This window comes from Dermochelys coriacea, chromosome 2 (genome assembly GCF_009764565.3).
Source record: "Dermochelys coriacea isolate rDerCor1 chromosome 2, rDerCor1.pri.v4, whole genome shotgun sequence".
Classification (NCBI taxonomy): Eukaryota; Metazoa; Chordata; order Testudines; family Dermochelyidae; genus Dermochelys; species Dermochelys coriacea.
In genome coordinates, this window is record NC_050069.1 from 39,894,373 (window position 1) to 39,908,378 (window position 14,006).

General features: G+C 45.1%; 1 protein-coding gene across 8 annotated transcripts in view; it reads right to left on the reverse strand.

The window, feature by feature from the left end:
• Nucleotides 1–3,240: 3,240 nt before the first annotated feature.
• Nucleotides 3,241–14,006, reverse strand: part of VPS13B (vacuolar protein sorting 13 homolog B) — a 921,736-nt gene continuing 910,970 nt past the window's right edge. For 7 of the 8 annotated variants that reach the window (XM_038388370.2, XM_038388367.2, XM_038388371.2 and 4 more), the window contains exon 62: nt 3,241–5,557. In XM_038388370.2, the coding sequence (XP_038244298.1) occupies nt 5,309–5,557 (249 nt within the window). In that variant the 3' untranslated portion in view covers nt 3,241–5,308. The remainder of the gene's footprint in view (nt 5,558–14,006) is intronic. The other variant, XM_043507537.1, reaches the window with a different exon arrangement.

Sequence of the window (14,006 nt, forward strand, 5' to 3'; positions counted from 1 at the left end):
GCAAGTGCTGGGAGGAAGGGGGGGGAGGAGGAACACAGCGCGCTCGGGGAAGAGGCAGGGCCGGGGAGGCGCTTTGGCGAGGGGTCCAATAGGGACAAGGAGGGGGGCAGAGTCGCGGGCGCCCGAGCACCCACCACCAAGGAACGTTGGTGCCCGTGATCAGATTGCAAATGTGAAAAATTGGGACGGGGGTTGGGGGGGGGTAATCGGTGCCTATATAAGAAAAAGCCGCAAATATCAGGACTGTCCCCATAAATTGGGACAGCTGGTCACCCTAAGTAAGTCATAATTTAGCTTATTTACTAAAGCTTCCAGTTTAGCCATCCCCAAACTAAGCTCAAGATTTAGCCCTTAGTTAAGGTCGCCTTTTCTAATGCTTAATGATGGGCTTTTGTCACTGCCTGAGTGGAGAATGTATTCTAATATAAGGCACAGCATTGTCTCAAAGAAGCTCAGCCTAACAACCCTTGAGTGTGACACCAAAAGAAAAGCCAAACTAGAATCAGTGTGTCAAAGCAGGAGCAACCAAAATTAGGGTAATAAAAGTTTCCAAAAAAATGCCTTTGAAACTGGCTGCTAGTTGTTAGTTGATGCTTTCCTTGTACCTCGTGCATGTGTTAGCGCTCTGTATGTGAAGCAGAGGTGACTCGTGGGAGAGGCAAGAAGGGTCAAGTGCCCCTCCATCAGCCTGCCCAGGCAGGGAGAGGAAGGGGCGGGGCCAGAGCCTCTTCCACCATGCTGCCTGAGATGCGGCCTGGTGCAGCGCAGTGGCTGACTGGGAGAGCACGTGGCTGTGGCAGGCTGCCCCCTCCCTGGCTCAGCTTCTGGGGACAGGAGCTGATGCTGAGCGTGCCAGGGGGTCTCTGACTCACTCAGTTGCTGTCCTGGAAGCCGAGCCTGGGCGGGAGGCAGCCAGGCACTCTCCCAAGTAGCATCTGGGAGTGGCTGTGTGGCCTGGCTGCTAGACAGAGCAGCCAAACATGCCAGAGGGAACCAGCGCAACAGGAGGCCAGAGCCCCCACCCCACCCCACAGTTTCTGTCCTTAGTGCAGCCCCCCAGAGTTCACCTCCCCCCTGCCAGGGTGGAAGTGGGGGGCATCTTACATGCTCCGCTGTTCAGGCTGACACCTCTCCATGGGGTTCTGCTGCAGTCTTCACTGCCAGCTGTGCCTCTCTGCCAGCCATCCTGCTATCCACTCTGCTCTCCACTCTCGCCATCCTGTTGTCTGCTCACCAACTTGTCTTCAGGGCCCCCCCGCCCTATTTAACACAGCTCTCAGCTCTTAGTAACTTCAGCTCTTTAGTGATTTCAGCTGGTAGTAGGGGACCCTCAGTGCTGGTGAACCCCTAGAGCCCAAAGTAGGTCTAATGCTTAGACCTAGGTATCAGTGATTTCAACTCTGCAGCACATAACAAGACTCCTAATGGAGCCAAAATTAACTCTGTTATTACACAGTGGAGAGAGGAGGGGTCAAAGTAGTGTTCAGGGGCCCACACTACCAGGTACATATATCTGTCCCCAACCTCTCTCAATTCATCAGATTTGGAACCAATGTCCCTTACCTAGCGGGTGCTACTTAGTTGAGGGCGAGTCCCTCTGTCATAAATGCCAAGTACAGTTCTACTGTCCTTGATTCACATAATCAGGATAACAACGCTTTATTACTCCTGCCCCAATAACAAAGAGACTGGGGATCCCACAGCAGCCAAAGTAACCATTTGGGCAAGCAGTCCCATCATGCTAGGCGGCGTGGGTGTGCCCATGCAAACAAGATCAGCCTCGAAGTCCTTTTCCACAGCTCACCACCAGATGTCAGGGTAGAGCTCATTCTGACTCTGCTTACAAATAGATACTAACTTATGATTTTTGTTGGCCTTTACAAAATGGAGTGGTGAGCTCATGCTGTGCTAGTTAAAAGATTCAAAACTGAATTGTCAAGGAGGAAATAAAGACTCAACCCTATGCCATTGGGCAGTTTCAGTCAGCGAGTATGCACTTTTGCTGTATAGTGCACTAAGCTCCTGATGCTAAATGGACGTTGTCCTAACGTCTGGCTCCGAGTCCTTTTGTGCTGTCTTCTTTCTTTCCACACACCTCCTGAATTTGTTTTTCTCCTCTTGCCAGCCATGGTCAAACAGATCCCTAGAACGTTCCGTTTCAGAAGTATAATATATGCCCCAAACGCATATATTTGATCTCTCACGCCCCTTGCCTGCTGTGATGTACCTTAAACAGCTCCTCACCACCTCTGGATTGCTGTTTCTAGGCATTATTGCCCCAGAAACCAGCTAATGGTTAAGGTGATTTTATGAGACTGTTCCCACTGGCTGATCATGTTTTTCTGTGATGGCTTGGTGAAATAAGATGTAGAAGGGAACCATACACATTCTTTCCTGAGAAGATTGCACCAGAATGTGCTCCCAGAGCAAACAAGCATTCCTTAAACACCCCAGAATAAATCTAGCAAACCAAAAATCTTGAACAAGGCACAAACTAAAAAAGAGATGGATTGGAGATTGTGGTCGCTTCAGAATCCCAAAGAATGAGACCAGAAATATTTTTAAAAGCACAAGTTGGAGAGCTTCAGTCAGCCAAGCACAGTTGTCAGGCATCTGCTCTGTGGACAGTTTTGTTTTTGCCATTCACACATCATATGTAGGAGAGGCTGATTTATGTGAAGTTACCACATGTGTTTCCGTACCTGCATTCACAGAAGGGGGAAGAGACAACCTTCAGCCTAATGCAATACATACACTAGCTTGTTTTATTGTAGATGAGTGTGCAATATAAATATTTTTGCCAGAGGATGAGCATAATTCAGGAAGAAAATGTCAGCATAATTCCACCAATATTGGTTTGACACTTCAGAAAAAACTGCTGTCTCCTCCCATATGTTTTACAGGTGTGTTTTGCATGTTTTTGACATTCAGCCAATGTTCTACTAGGTGAACAGCTTATTCTACTTTGGGTTGTGACTATGAAGCAGTTTTGACTCAGTACATAGAATCGTAAAACTCTTTAGCACCTGATTTGGCCAGCTCTAGTCATCAGTCTTTACTTAAAAAAATATTAATGTGAATTTCAAACTGTGTTTCATGGTTGGCTGCGTTTTCTGGGGGATAGCAAAGCCCATTAACTTGCTGGGGGTTGATCTCGCAGAGATTCAGTGTCACTATTATACTCAATGTTCTGATCATTAGATTGTAACCACATGACTTGTGTAGCACACAGAAACCAAGTATTGTAGGAATACCTTTATTAACTTTAAACAATCTTGTTATATTACAATTTATGCATCAGTATGTAAAATTAGCAGTAGTAAACGATTTACCATAAAAGATTCAGGAATGAACAATCTATATATTTACATTTTTAAATAGTGTCATTTAAGGGAAACAATGACCAAGTAGCTAGACGACTGTATGAAATGTTAATAATGGATGGGTTCATTTCACATTCAGCAAAGGGCTATTCAAATCCTGTGCTTCTTCCTTATAGTACACATGAGACATGAATTCCAGGAGTAGCTTCAACAAAGCAGAACTCATGAGAAACACAGAGCAATTAATACATTCTTATTTTATGTCTATTTGGTCATATCAGCTATGTATAGGAGATGCTAACATAAGTAAATGGCATTTACTGAACACTAAGGGCAATGATCTGACTTGACTCCTGTTCCTAACTTAGTTGCTGGTTGTATTCAGGTACATCAGGAATCCCCACACAATCAGTTAGTTCATGTACTGAAATTCATGGGCAGAGTTTAAGTAGAAGCTAACAAAAACCAAGAAACTGAGTCAAGTCAGCTTTTACCATTTAAAATGAAAATTGCTGTATGTGTGTTTGCTCTGCAAAGCAATCTAACTGCGCTTGTGATGACAGCAGTACATACCAGAACACAGATTTGAAAATAAAGGCTAAAGAACAAGTTGAAAAGCATATTTCTGTCTAAAAGCTTTTTACCTAATATTGTTACAATTGCCATCTAACATTGATGTAACTGATATTGCAATTGCCATTTGTAGGCCAATTGCTGGTAGTAGCCATCTTGCTGACAGATGGTGGTTTTCACTGGGCTCCAATATTTCTTTTTTCATTCAACTCTGTCTTCCGACCTATTTCAGAGTTGTTACATGTAGTGAGAAATTATCTAAGTCCAAGAATTTTCCAATTGCTCTGCTGTGCAAAATAGGGTATAATTCTTAGGCACAAATACAAAAATTTCTGTATGATCTGATGTAATATATGACTTCTTGGTCCTGATTCTGAATTTCCTGGTTTCTGACATTTTTAGGGTGATAAGCATAAAATGAATTACAGCTGGCCTAAGTAAGGAAGTGCTGTGTGTACTGTTTGGAGAGTCCAGAAATAGTAGAGCCTAACAAGGGGACTAAGGATGAAGTTTAGCACTTGGGTTTAAAAGGAGCAAGACGTTTACAATTTTTGGTACATATTAATGAGTATAAATACAGCTCCTAAAGCTTTTTAAAATGCACATTACTGGCCCCAAAATTATAACTTTGCCTGTCTCCCTGATATAATTACATATTACCAACTGATCCACAAGATATATCGAAAATTCTTATGAAATTTTGATTGATGGATAAAATAAAGTTTCTGTATACAGATAGTTCTAAAAGTAAATTAAGGTTGTAGTTTCCATTTTGTTCTTCAAACCATACAAAGGCACTACTTTACATTAAGGACTAATGTCCTGCAAAATTTCAGTCAAAGAAATCTATTTTAAGGTTAGCGTGGTGCTAAAACCCAGCTGTCACTAGTAACTTAAAACAGCCACACCAGGTCTATCAGATTTAGTGGGGGAATATGTTTTGCTTCAGGATGTAGACATTGGGGTGGAAAAAGTTTCATCTTTGAGCTATTTTTTACAGTTGAGTTATAAGCCTTGCTTATAGCAGAGATTGGCAGACCCTAAAATGTGATATAGTGGGCATGGATATCTATTTTTGGTGTGCGGCAAAAATGTCTCAGTGAATAGGATTTCCCTTGTCTTCTTTCCTCTTTCTGCTCAGAGAAAGAACAAAGGATTTTCATTCAGTTACACCTTTCCCTTTGGTTGAATATCTGTTTGTTTGGATGCTTATTTTGCTTTCCTTCTAGTGCTAACATCTTGTGTAGAGACCAGGAATCCCAAAGCTGTCCTTGGAGTCAGATCTGAAAAGCTAGCTTTTAATTTTACTATCCCCATCATCCCACAAAACTGACATTAGAAAAGTTCACATTAGGTGACTGCATAAAAAGTGTGACTTCTAAAACGGTAATCGTGCTTGCCATAATTTGTTCTTAATTAAATCCCTTCCGCAAGGCTTTATTTTTTACCATAGTGAATTTACTAATAAATACCTGAGCAAAATTTGGATCAACTAGGTACTGATATGTCTTAATTGTACTTGGAAGGGGCTCTGCAGCTACAACTTGTGATGTTGTTTGTACAGAAGAGTGGCTTGGAGCAAGGTGGTAGGATGTTTTTGTGACGAAATCCACGAGCCGGTTGTATTGTTGTTCAGAGAGTCTCTCTCTAACTCCGTCCACCTAAAATCAGATAAAACAGCTTTATTATTGGAATGTAAAGTATCTGCACTTACTGTTCATACCCAGCAAAGATACTTCTGCATTAGTTTGTTATCAAGCAAAGGCTTCCTATCATAGATCTGTAATATTGGTGAGGTTTCATTCTTTCTGCAGCTCAGTGTCTCCCACACTTCTGTGACACATGAGCTGCTTTCCTCTTTTACAGTTCTGGTGGCAGTTCAATGTCCCCTTTCTCCAGCTTCCCACCAGAACTTCTGCCTCTGTGGCAGCAGTTAGGTTTGCTCCCAACTACTTCCGTTGCCATCTTCCCTTTTAATTCATTTTCTGGGCAGTAATGAACAATTTATAATCTTTCCTCTTCTGCTGCCCCACACAGATCAGGTATCTGGCGGCATGGTGGTCTTAGCCACCCAGATCAGTTGTTGCAGTGTCCCTCAGGCAGTGGCAGGGCTGTCCAGCAAACACCGGACTAAATCCAAGTGGGGTTCCATATATGAGGCAGCATTCACAGACTTTTCAGAGGGTGAATTATGTCTTGCCTGTTCCCAGCCAGCCAACCATCACATAACCAGGGCATAGGACTCAGGACATGCCCTCTCCAAAGAGCTGTGACTCCAATCAGGAGCTTCTGAGCATTTCAGGGAAGAAGGATGCAGAGGAAGCTATCCAGCCAGCTCAAGGGGTAAGTCCCACATAAGACCCAGCCAGAAGGAAAAACCCCTTAAAAGATCTAAACTCATCCCCTACATAAAGATACTGAAATGGGTTCTCAGGTCCTGGACTGGCCAGAAAACAATTCTGTTTTGCAAAAAATTCAAGGTTTCACAATTGGTTTTTGTTCCAATGCAGAAAGAAAATGAGAACTTTTGAAAAATGAGAGAGACAGAAAAACACACAAACAGCTAACAATGCAGTGGTTTTGTATGTACCTGGGATGTGTGGGATGGTTCAAGTCCCTACTCTGCCTGATTCAGAGCATCCCAAGTGAGTGCCCTAACCACCGGGTAGTCTCTCGCTGACTCTCCCCACCCAGTTGGAGTGGTTCTTCTTCATATAAATATTTATTAATTGATTTACTCTGTAGCACAGTGGTTAGGGCACTCGCCTGGGATGCAGAAGACCCAGGTTTCAAGTCTCTACTCTGCCTGATTCTGAAGCAGGGACTTGAAGCTGGGTCGCCTACATCCCAAGTGAGTGCCCCCTAACCGCGAGAGTATCTCTCTCTCTCTGGTCATGACCAGAAATTCCAACCTGGACATAAGAAACCTTTATGATGAAATTGTCATCAAAATGGATATGTCCCATGATCCCATCTGATTGGATGCCTGCAATGCAGATGCACATTCTAAACAAATGTTGTGCTCATCCAAATTCATAGGCTGTCTCCTGTTTGGAGAAAACTGGGTAAGATAGCAGCAGAGAGCACATCCATGCCAAAGCAGTCACTTCTGTCTCCACAGAGTACCTTGAGAAGGGACTACAAGCCCAACAACAGGCAGAAATGCAGACAGAAGTAAGATGGCCCTTATTTCAGGCAAAAACCTTGGAACTGCAGATCCGGTAGCAAAATCAGAGGTGGCAACAATACCTCTACAAACTCACTATGACCACAAAGACTGTTTCAGAGTAGCAGCCGTGTTAGTCTGTATTCGCAAAAAGAAAAGGAGTACTTGTGGCACCTTAGAGACTAACAAATTTATTAGAGCATAAGCTTTCGTGAGATACAGCTCACTTCATCGGATGCATTTGGTGGAAAAAACAGAGGAGAGATTTATATACACACACACAGAGAACATGAAACAATGGGTTTATCATACACACTGTAAGGAGAGTGATCACTTAAGATAAGCCATCACCAGCAGCAGGGGGGGGAAAGGAGGAAAACCTTTCATGGTGACAAGCAAGGTAGGCTAATTCCAGCAGTTAACAAGAATATCAGAGGAACAGTGGGGGGTGGGGTGGGAGGGAGAAAGACCATGGGGAAATAGTTTTACTTTGTGTAATGACTCATCCATTCCCAGTCTCTATTCAAGCCTAAGTTAATTGTATCCAGTTTGCAAATTAATTCCAATTCAGCAGTCTCTCGTTGGAGTCTGTTTTGAAGCTTTTTGTTGAAGTATAGCCACTCTTAGGTCTGTGATCGAGTGACCAGAGAGATTGAAGTGTTCTCCAACTGGTTTTTGAATGTTATAATTCTTGACGTCTGATTTGTGTCCATTCATTCTTTTGCGTAGAGACTCTCCAGTTTGGCCAATGTACATGGCAGAGGGACATTGCTGGCACATGATGGCATATATCACATTGGTAGATGCGCAGGTGAATGAGCCTCTGATTGTGTGGCTGATGTGATTAGGCCCTATGATGGTATCCCCTGAATAGATATGTGGACAGAGTTGGCAACGGGCTTTGTTGCAAGGATAGGTTCCTGGGTTAGTGGTTCTGTTGTGTGGTGTGTGGTTGCTGGTGAGTATTTGCTTCAGATTGGGGGGCTGTCTGTAAGCAAGGACTGGTCTGTCTCCCAAGATCTGTGAGAGTGATGGGTCGTCCTTCAGGATAGGTTGTAGATCCTTGATGATGCGTTGGAGAGGTTTTAGTTGGGGGCTGAAGGTGATGGCTAGTGGCGTTCTGTTGTTTTCTTTGTTGGGCCTGTCCTGTAGTAGGTGACTTCTGGGTACTCTTCTGGCTCTGTCAATCTGTTTCTTCACTTCAGCAGGTGGGTATCGTTACCAGCACTCCCAGCTATCTTCGAGACACCACTGACTTCCTGAGGAAACTACAGTCCATTGGTGATCTTCCTAAAAACACCATCCTAGCCACTATGGATGTAGAAGCCCTCTACACCAACATTCCACACAAAGATGGACTACAAGCCGTCAGGAACAGTATCCCCGATACTGTCACGGCTAACCTGGTGGCTGAACTTTGTGACTTTGTCCTGACCCATAACTATTTCACATTTGGTGACAATGTATACCTTCAAATCAGCGGCACTGCGATGGGTACCCGCATGGCCCCACAGTATGCCAACATTTTTATGGCTGACTTAGAACAACGCTTCCTCAGCTCTCGTCCCCTAATGCCCCTACTCTACTTGCGCTACATTGATGACATCTTCATCATCTGGACCCATGGAAAAGAAGCTCTTGAGGAATTCCACCATGATTTCAACAATTTCCATCCCACCATCAACCTCAGCCTGGACCAGTCCACACAAGAGATCCACTTCCTGGACACTACGGTGCTAATAAGCGATGGTCACATAAACACCACCCTATATCGGAAACCTACTGACCGCTATTCCTACCTACATGCCTCTAGCTTTCATCCAGATCATACCACTCGATCCATTGTCTACAGCCAAGCGCTACGATATAACCGCATTTGCTCCAACCCCTCAGACAGAGACAAACACCTACAAGATCTCTATCATGCATTCCTACAACTACAATACCCACCTGCTGAAGTGAAGAAACAGATTGACAGAGCCAGAAGAGTACCCAGAAGTCACCTACTACAGGACAGGCCCAACAAAGAAAACAACAGAACGCCACTAGCCATCACCTTCAGCCCCCAACTAAAACCTCTCCAACGCATCATCAAGGATCTACAACCTATCCTGAAGGACGACCCATCACTCTCACAGATCTTGGGAGACAGACCAGTCCTTGCTTACAGACAGCCCCCCAATCTGAAGCAAATACTCACCAGCAACCACACACCACACAACAGAACCACTAACCCAGGAACCTATCCTTGCAACAAAGCCCGTTGCCAACTCTGTCCACATATCTATTCAGGGGATACCATCATAGGGCCTAATCACATCAGCCACACAATCAGAGGCTCGTTCACCTGCGCATCTACCAATGTGATATATGCCATCATGTGCCAGCAATGTCCCTCTGCCATGTACATTGGCCAAACTGGAGAGTCTCTACGCAAAAGAATAAATGGACACAAATCAGACGTCAAGAATTATAACATTCAAAAACCAGTTGGAGAACACTTCAATCTCTCTGGTCACTCGATCACAGACCTAAGAGTGGCTATACTTCAACAAAAAAGCTTCAAAAACAGACTCCAACGAGAGACTGCTGAATTGGAATTAATTTGCAAACTGGATACAATTAACTTAGGCTTGAATAGAGACTGGGAATGGATGAGTCATTACACAAAGTAAAACTATTTCCCCATGGTATTTCTCCCTCCCACCCCACCCCCCACTGTTCCTCTGATATTCTTGTTAACTGCTGGAATTAGCCTACCTTGCTTGTCACCATGAAAGGTTTTCCTCCTTTCCCCCCCCTGCTGCTGGTGATGGCTTATCTTAAGTGATCACTCTCCTTACAGTGTGTATGATAAACCCATTGTTTCATGTTCTCTGTGTGTGTGTATATAAATCTCTCCTCTGTTTTTTCCACCAAATGCATCCGATGAAGTGAGCTGTATCTCACGAAAGCTTATGCTCTAATAAATTTGTTAGTCTCTAAGGTGCCACAAGTACTCCTTTTCTTTTCACAAAGACTGTGCCTCCATCCTGATTTAAATGTAGGAAGCAAACTATCCCCCTTCTCAGAAGTTCTGGTAGGAAGCTGGAGAAGAGGGACACTGAACTGCAGAGGAGCACAGACTATACATCACAGAATTGTTGGAGACACTGAGCTGCAGAATGGGTGAAACATCAGCAAGAGAAGGTGGAATGGATGAAAGTGGACTAGTTGGTGAAAGTTGTAGCGAGTTTCAGTTGCCCCCCTCAAACTAAGGGCATCATCTCATACTTTCTTCATCCAATCACCCATCTCAAGCAGTCCAATCACACACGAGTTGATACTGAACGGGCTCTCACCCCAGGATATGGGAGCAATACAACCAGTACTCCTGAGGGAACTCAGTGCCAAAAAATTCTGCATAAAAAAAAAAATTCTGCACACAATATTTTAAAATTCTGCACAATTCTGTGCATTTTGTCAATAAATAAATGTGGAGGCTCCAGCATGGCAGAGGGGAGCACAGACCACTGGTTGCACAAATGTGGGATATCATCCTGCAGCCCTTCCCCAGGACATGCACTCAGCGGTGAGCCTGCACCTGATACTGACACAGTGCAAGGGCCGGGCCTACCCCAGAAACACCCCAGGGCCCTGCCCCTCCATGCCAAGTGCACCAAGATAGTGAGCAAGAGGGACAGAGTCTCACATGCACACCCGGGGAAGTGGGACACTGCAAGATGGGTCTGGGTGTGGGAGGATGTGGGTGGCAGGGGGGTCTGGGTGTGGGGGACTCATCAGGGGAGTCTGGGTGTGAGAGACTTGGTGGGATGGGGGTCTGAGTGTAGGTGGTTGGGGCTCAGTGGGGTGGGGGGGTCCAGGTCCGGGGAGCTCATGGGGGTTGGTCCAGGTTCAGGGGTGCTTGTTGGGGTGGGAGTTTCAGTGCAGGGTACTCAGGGGTGGTCTGGGTGCAGGGGCGAGGGTCTGGATGCAAAAGGGAGGGGCGTAGCAGAAGCATGGATGCAGGGGGGTGAGACTTGTTGGGACGTTCTGGATGCGGGGGGGAGGAAGTTTGGGTGCAGGAGCATCAGTGGGGGGGGCAGGGCTCTGGGTGCAAGCGGGTGAGATTCAGCAGAGGATCTAGGTATGCAGAGGGTCCGGATGCATGGGGACTCGGCGGACGAGGAAGCAGCTCACTGTACAATGACCCCTCTCCCCATGGCTGATGAGTTATGGGGGCAGGAAGCAGGGGGGAGTGTGCAGGTTTCTGGGGATGGGTCAGGCCCCAGCCCAGACTGCTCCTTGCAGAGGATCAGGAAGTCCTGTCTTCCCCCGCCCCCAGACTAGCTGGGACTAGCAGCCGAGCCTGGCGCAGGGTCAGAGTCACTGGCTGGGGATTCTCCAGCCCCATCTCCTATGGTGATTTACAGCTGTTCTGGGTGCCTGAAACAATGCACCTGCACTGCTGGGGAGGGGTGCATGACTGCTCTTGCAGCTTCCCTTTGCTTTCCCATCAGAAAGTCATTTTTCTGCAGTGAAGCAAAGAAATCTGCAGGGGACATAGTGGTGCAGAATTCTGCCAGGAATAAACTGGTTCCCTCAGAAGAAAAATTCGTAGCACTATATTCCATATTCTTCATCATTCTGAAGCACTTAGGGGGTCAAAGCCAACCTGGATCTCAAACAGCTCAACAAATGGATGACGAAAATGAGATTTTGGATGGAGACCCTAGCCTTGGTAGTAGCATTTCTATCCCAAGGAGATTTGCTTGCCTCAGTGGGCCTGGCAGGGCTTATCTGCATATCCCCATACATCCATGTCAATATCATGTACTGATATTTGTGTATGGCACAGCCCACTACCAGCACAAAACATTGCCATGTGACTTTTCATCGGCTCTCAGAGTCTTTCCCAAGATGCTGGTGTGGTCATAGCCACACTTAAGACACTCAGTTGTTTCCCTTCTTGGACAATATTTTGATCAGAGCCTTGACTAAAACAGCAGCTCACAGCACCAAAACTTGGAGACTGGAGTTGCTTTAAGAAAAGCTCCCTGACCCCTTCCACAAATATAGCTCATTTGAGAGTGGATATAGATACTTTTGAGGCCAAGTCTACCCTTCACTGAACAGATTTGAGAACATTTGGAAACTGATTTGAAACAAAAGACTGTCTGTAGACAAGTATCTCCAGCTTCTAGGCCTTCTGATTGCATGTATAGGAAATACACCACGTATCTCCAGAAGTTTATGCTGAAGGTGAGAAATTGTGTTGCTTCTTAGTTCTCAGAGCAGTCAAATTGTCTAAACCTGAAGCAGACCAATGTTTCCTAAACTACTTGTACTAGGACCCCAACCACTCACTCCTTTGAACCATTTACAGTGGTCATGCCTTGTGACGTTATAGATATGAACTGTGACCATATAGATCATTGTTGCAACCAGGGTCCTATGTTGCACCAGGTCTTGTACAGAGGAGGCCAAGTGGAGTGTCTATGGAAAGGTTGTAATTTGCTGGTTATGATTATGCTGTCTGTGTGTGTATATCATTTTTGTATTTGAAGTTATGAATATTGGGTATTTACTTGTATCTCAATGTGTTTGATTCTAATTAGCCTCAGTGAAGCATTTGGTCAGCTTCTTGAGAAAAGACTATTCTCAGTAAGTGTCTAGTCAAGAAACACTTAACTGACAATGGACTTCAGGAGATGTCAATCCACATCTCAGCTTTCCTGGGAACATTCAAACTAATATGTAAACAATGGCATCAGCCTGCAAAAAAGCTGAATCATTCATAGATATGTGACTTGCCCACGTGGCTACAAACTCCATCTTGTTGCTGTGACTTTGCACAGAAGAAAAAGGGGTTTCCGCCCACAAGAAAGAGAATATAAAAGGTCCTGGAAGCCTCTCCATTTTGTCGTCAGCTGGCTTAAGAAATGGCCTCTCTACCCCCAAAGAGATGCCTGAAAGAAACCCGAACAAAGGACAATAATTATGGGGGTGTGAGTGATTGCCTGACCCAGACTAGGAAGGCGTCTAGACTGTGAAAGAAGCTTATTGGAACATCTCTGAGGGTGAGTTTTACCTGCATTCAGTTTCCTGCTGTATTACGCTTAGACTTGCGTGTTTTTGTTTTATTTTGCTTGGTAATTTACTTTGTTCTCTCTGTTATTACTTGAAATCACGTAAATCCTACTTTTTATATTTAATAAAATCACTTTCGCTTATAAATTAATCCAGAGTATGTAATTAATTCCTGAGGGAGCAAACAACTGTGCGTATCTCTCTATCAGTGTTATAGAGGGTGGACTATTTATGAGTTTATCCTGTATAAGCTTTATACAGAGTAAAACGGATTCATTTGGGGTTTGGATTCCATTGGGAGCTGGGTGTCGGGGTGCTGGAGACAGGAGCACTTCTTAAGCTGTTTTCAGTTAAGTCTGCAGCTTTGGGGCGTGTGGTTCAGACCATGGGTCTGTGTTGGAGCAGATTGGTATGTCTGGCTCAACATGGCAGGGTTCTGGAGGCCCAAACTGGCAGAGAAAATGGGCAACAGGTAGTCTCAGCACATCAGGTGACAATCCCAAGGGGGTTTCTGTGATCGAACCCATCACATGCCTTTCTTTTTACCAGCCTATCCGTCTGCACTTGCATCTTAGTTGCTATGATACCTGCTAGCTGAGTCTCACAGTCACTGGAACACATGCAAGCTCAAGTGCTGGTCCTAAAGTAGGTACTGAGTGGACGGTGGACAATTCCAAGAAATGTCCACATGGGTCTTCCTACCTGCTCCACAGAGCCTCAAGTACTCAAGACAGATGCCAGCCTACTGAGGTGGGGAGCACACATTGGACAAAGACCAATGCCGGGAATGTGGCACTCCATAGATAGGAACCTCTTGGAGGTCAGAGCAGTGAAGTTAGCCCTATGAATATTCCAGAGCCTGCTCATGGGCAATC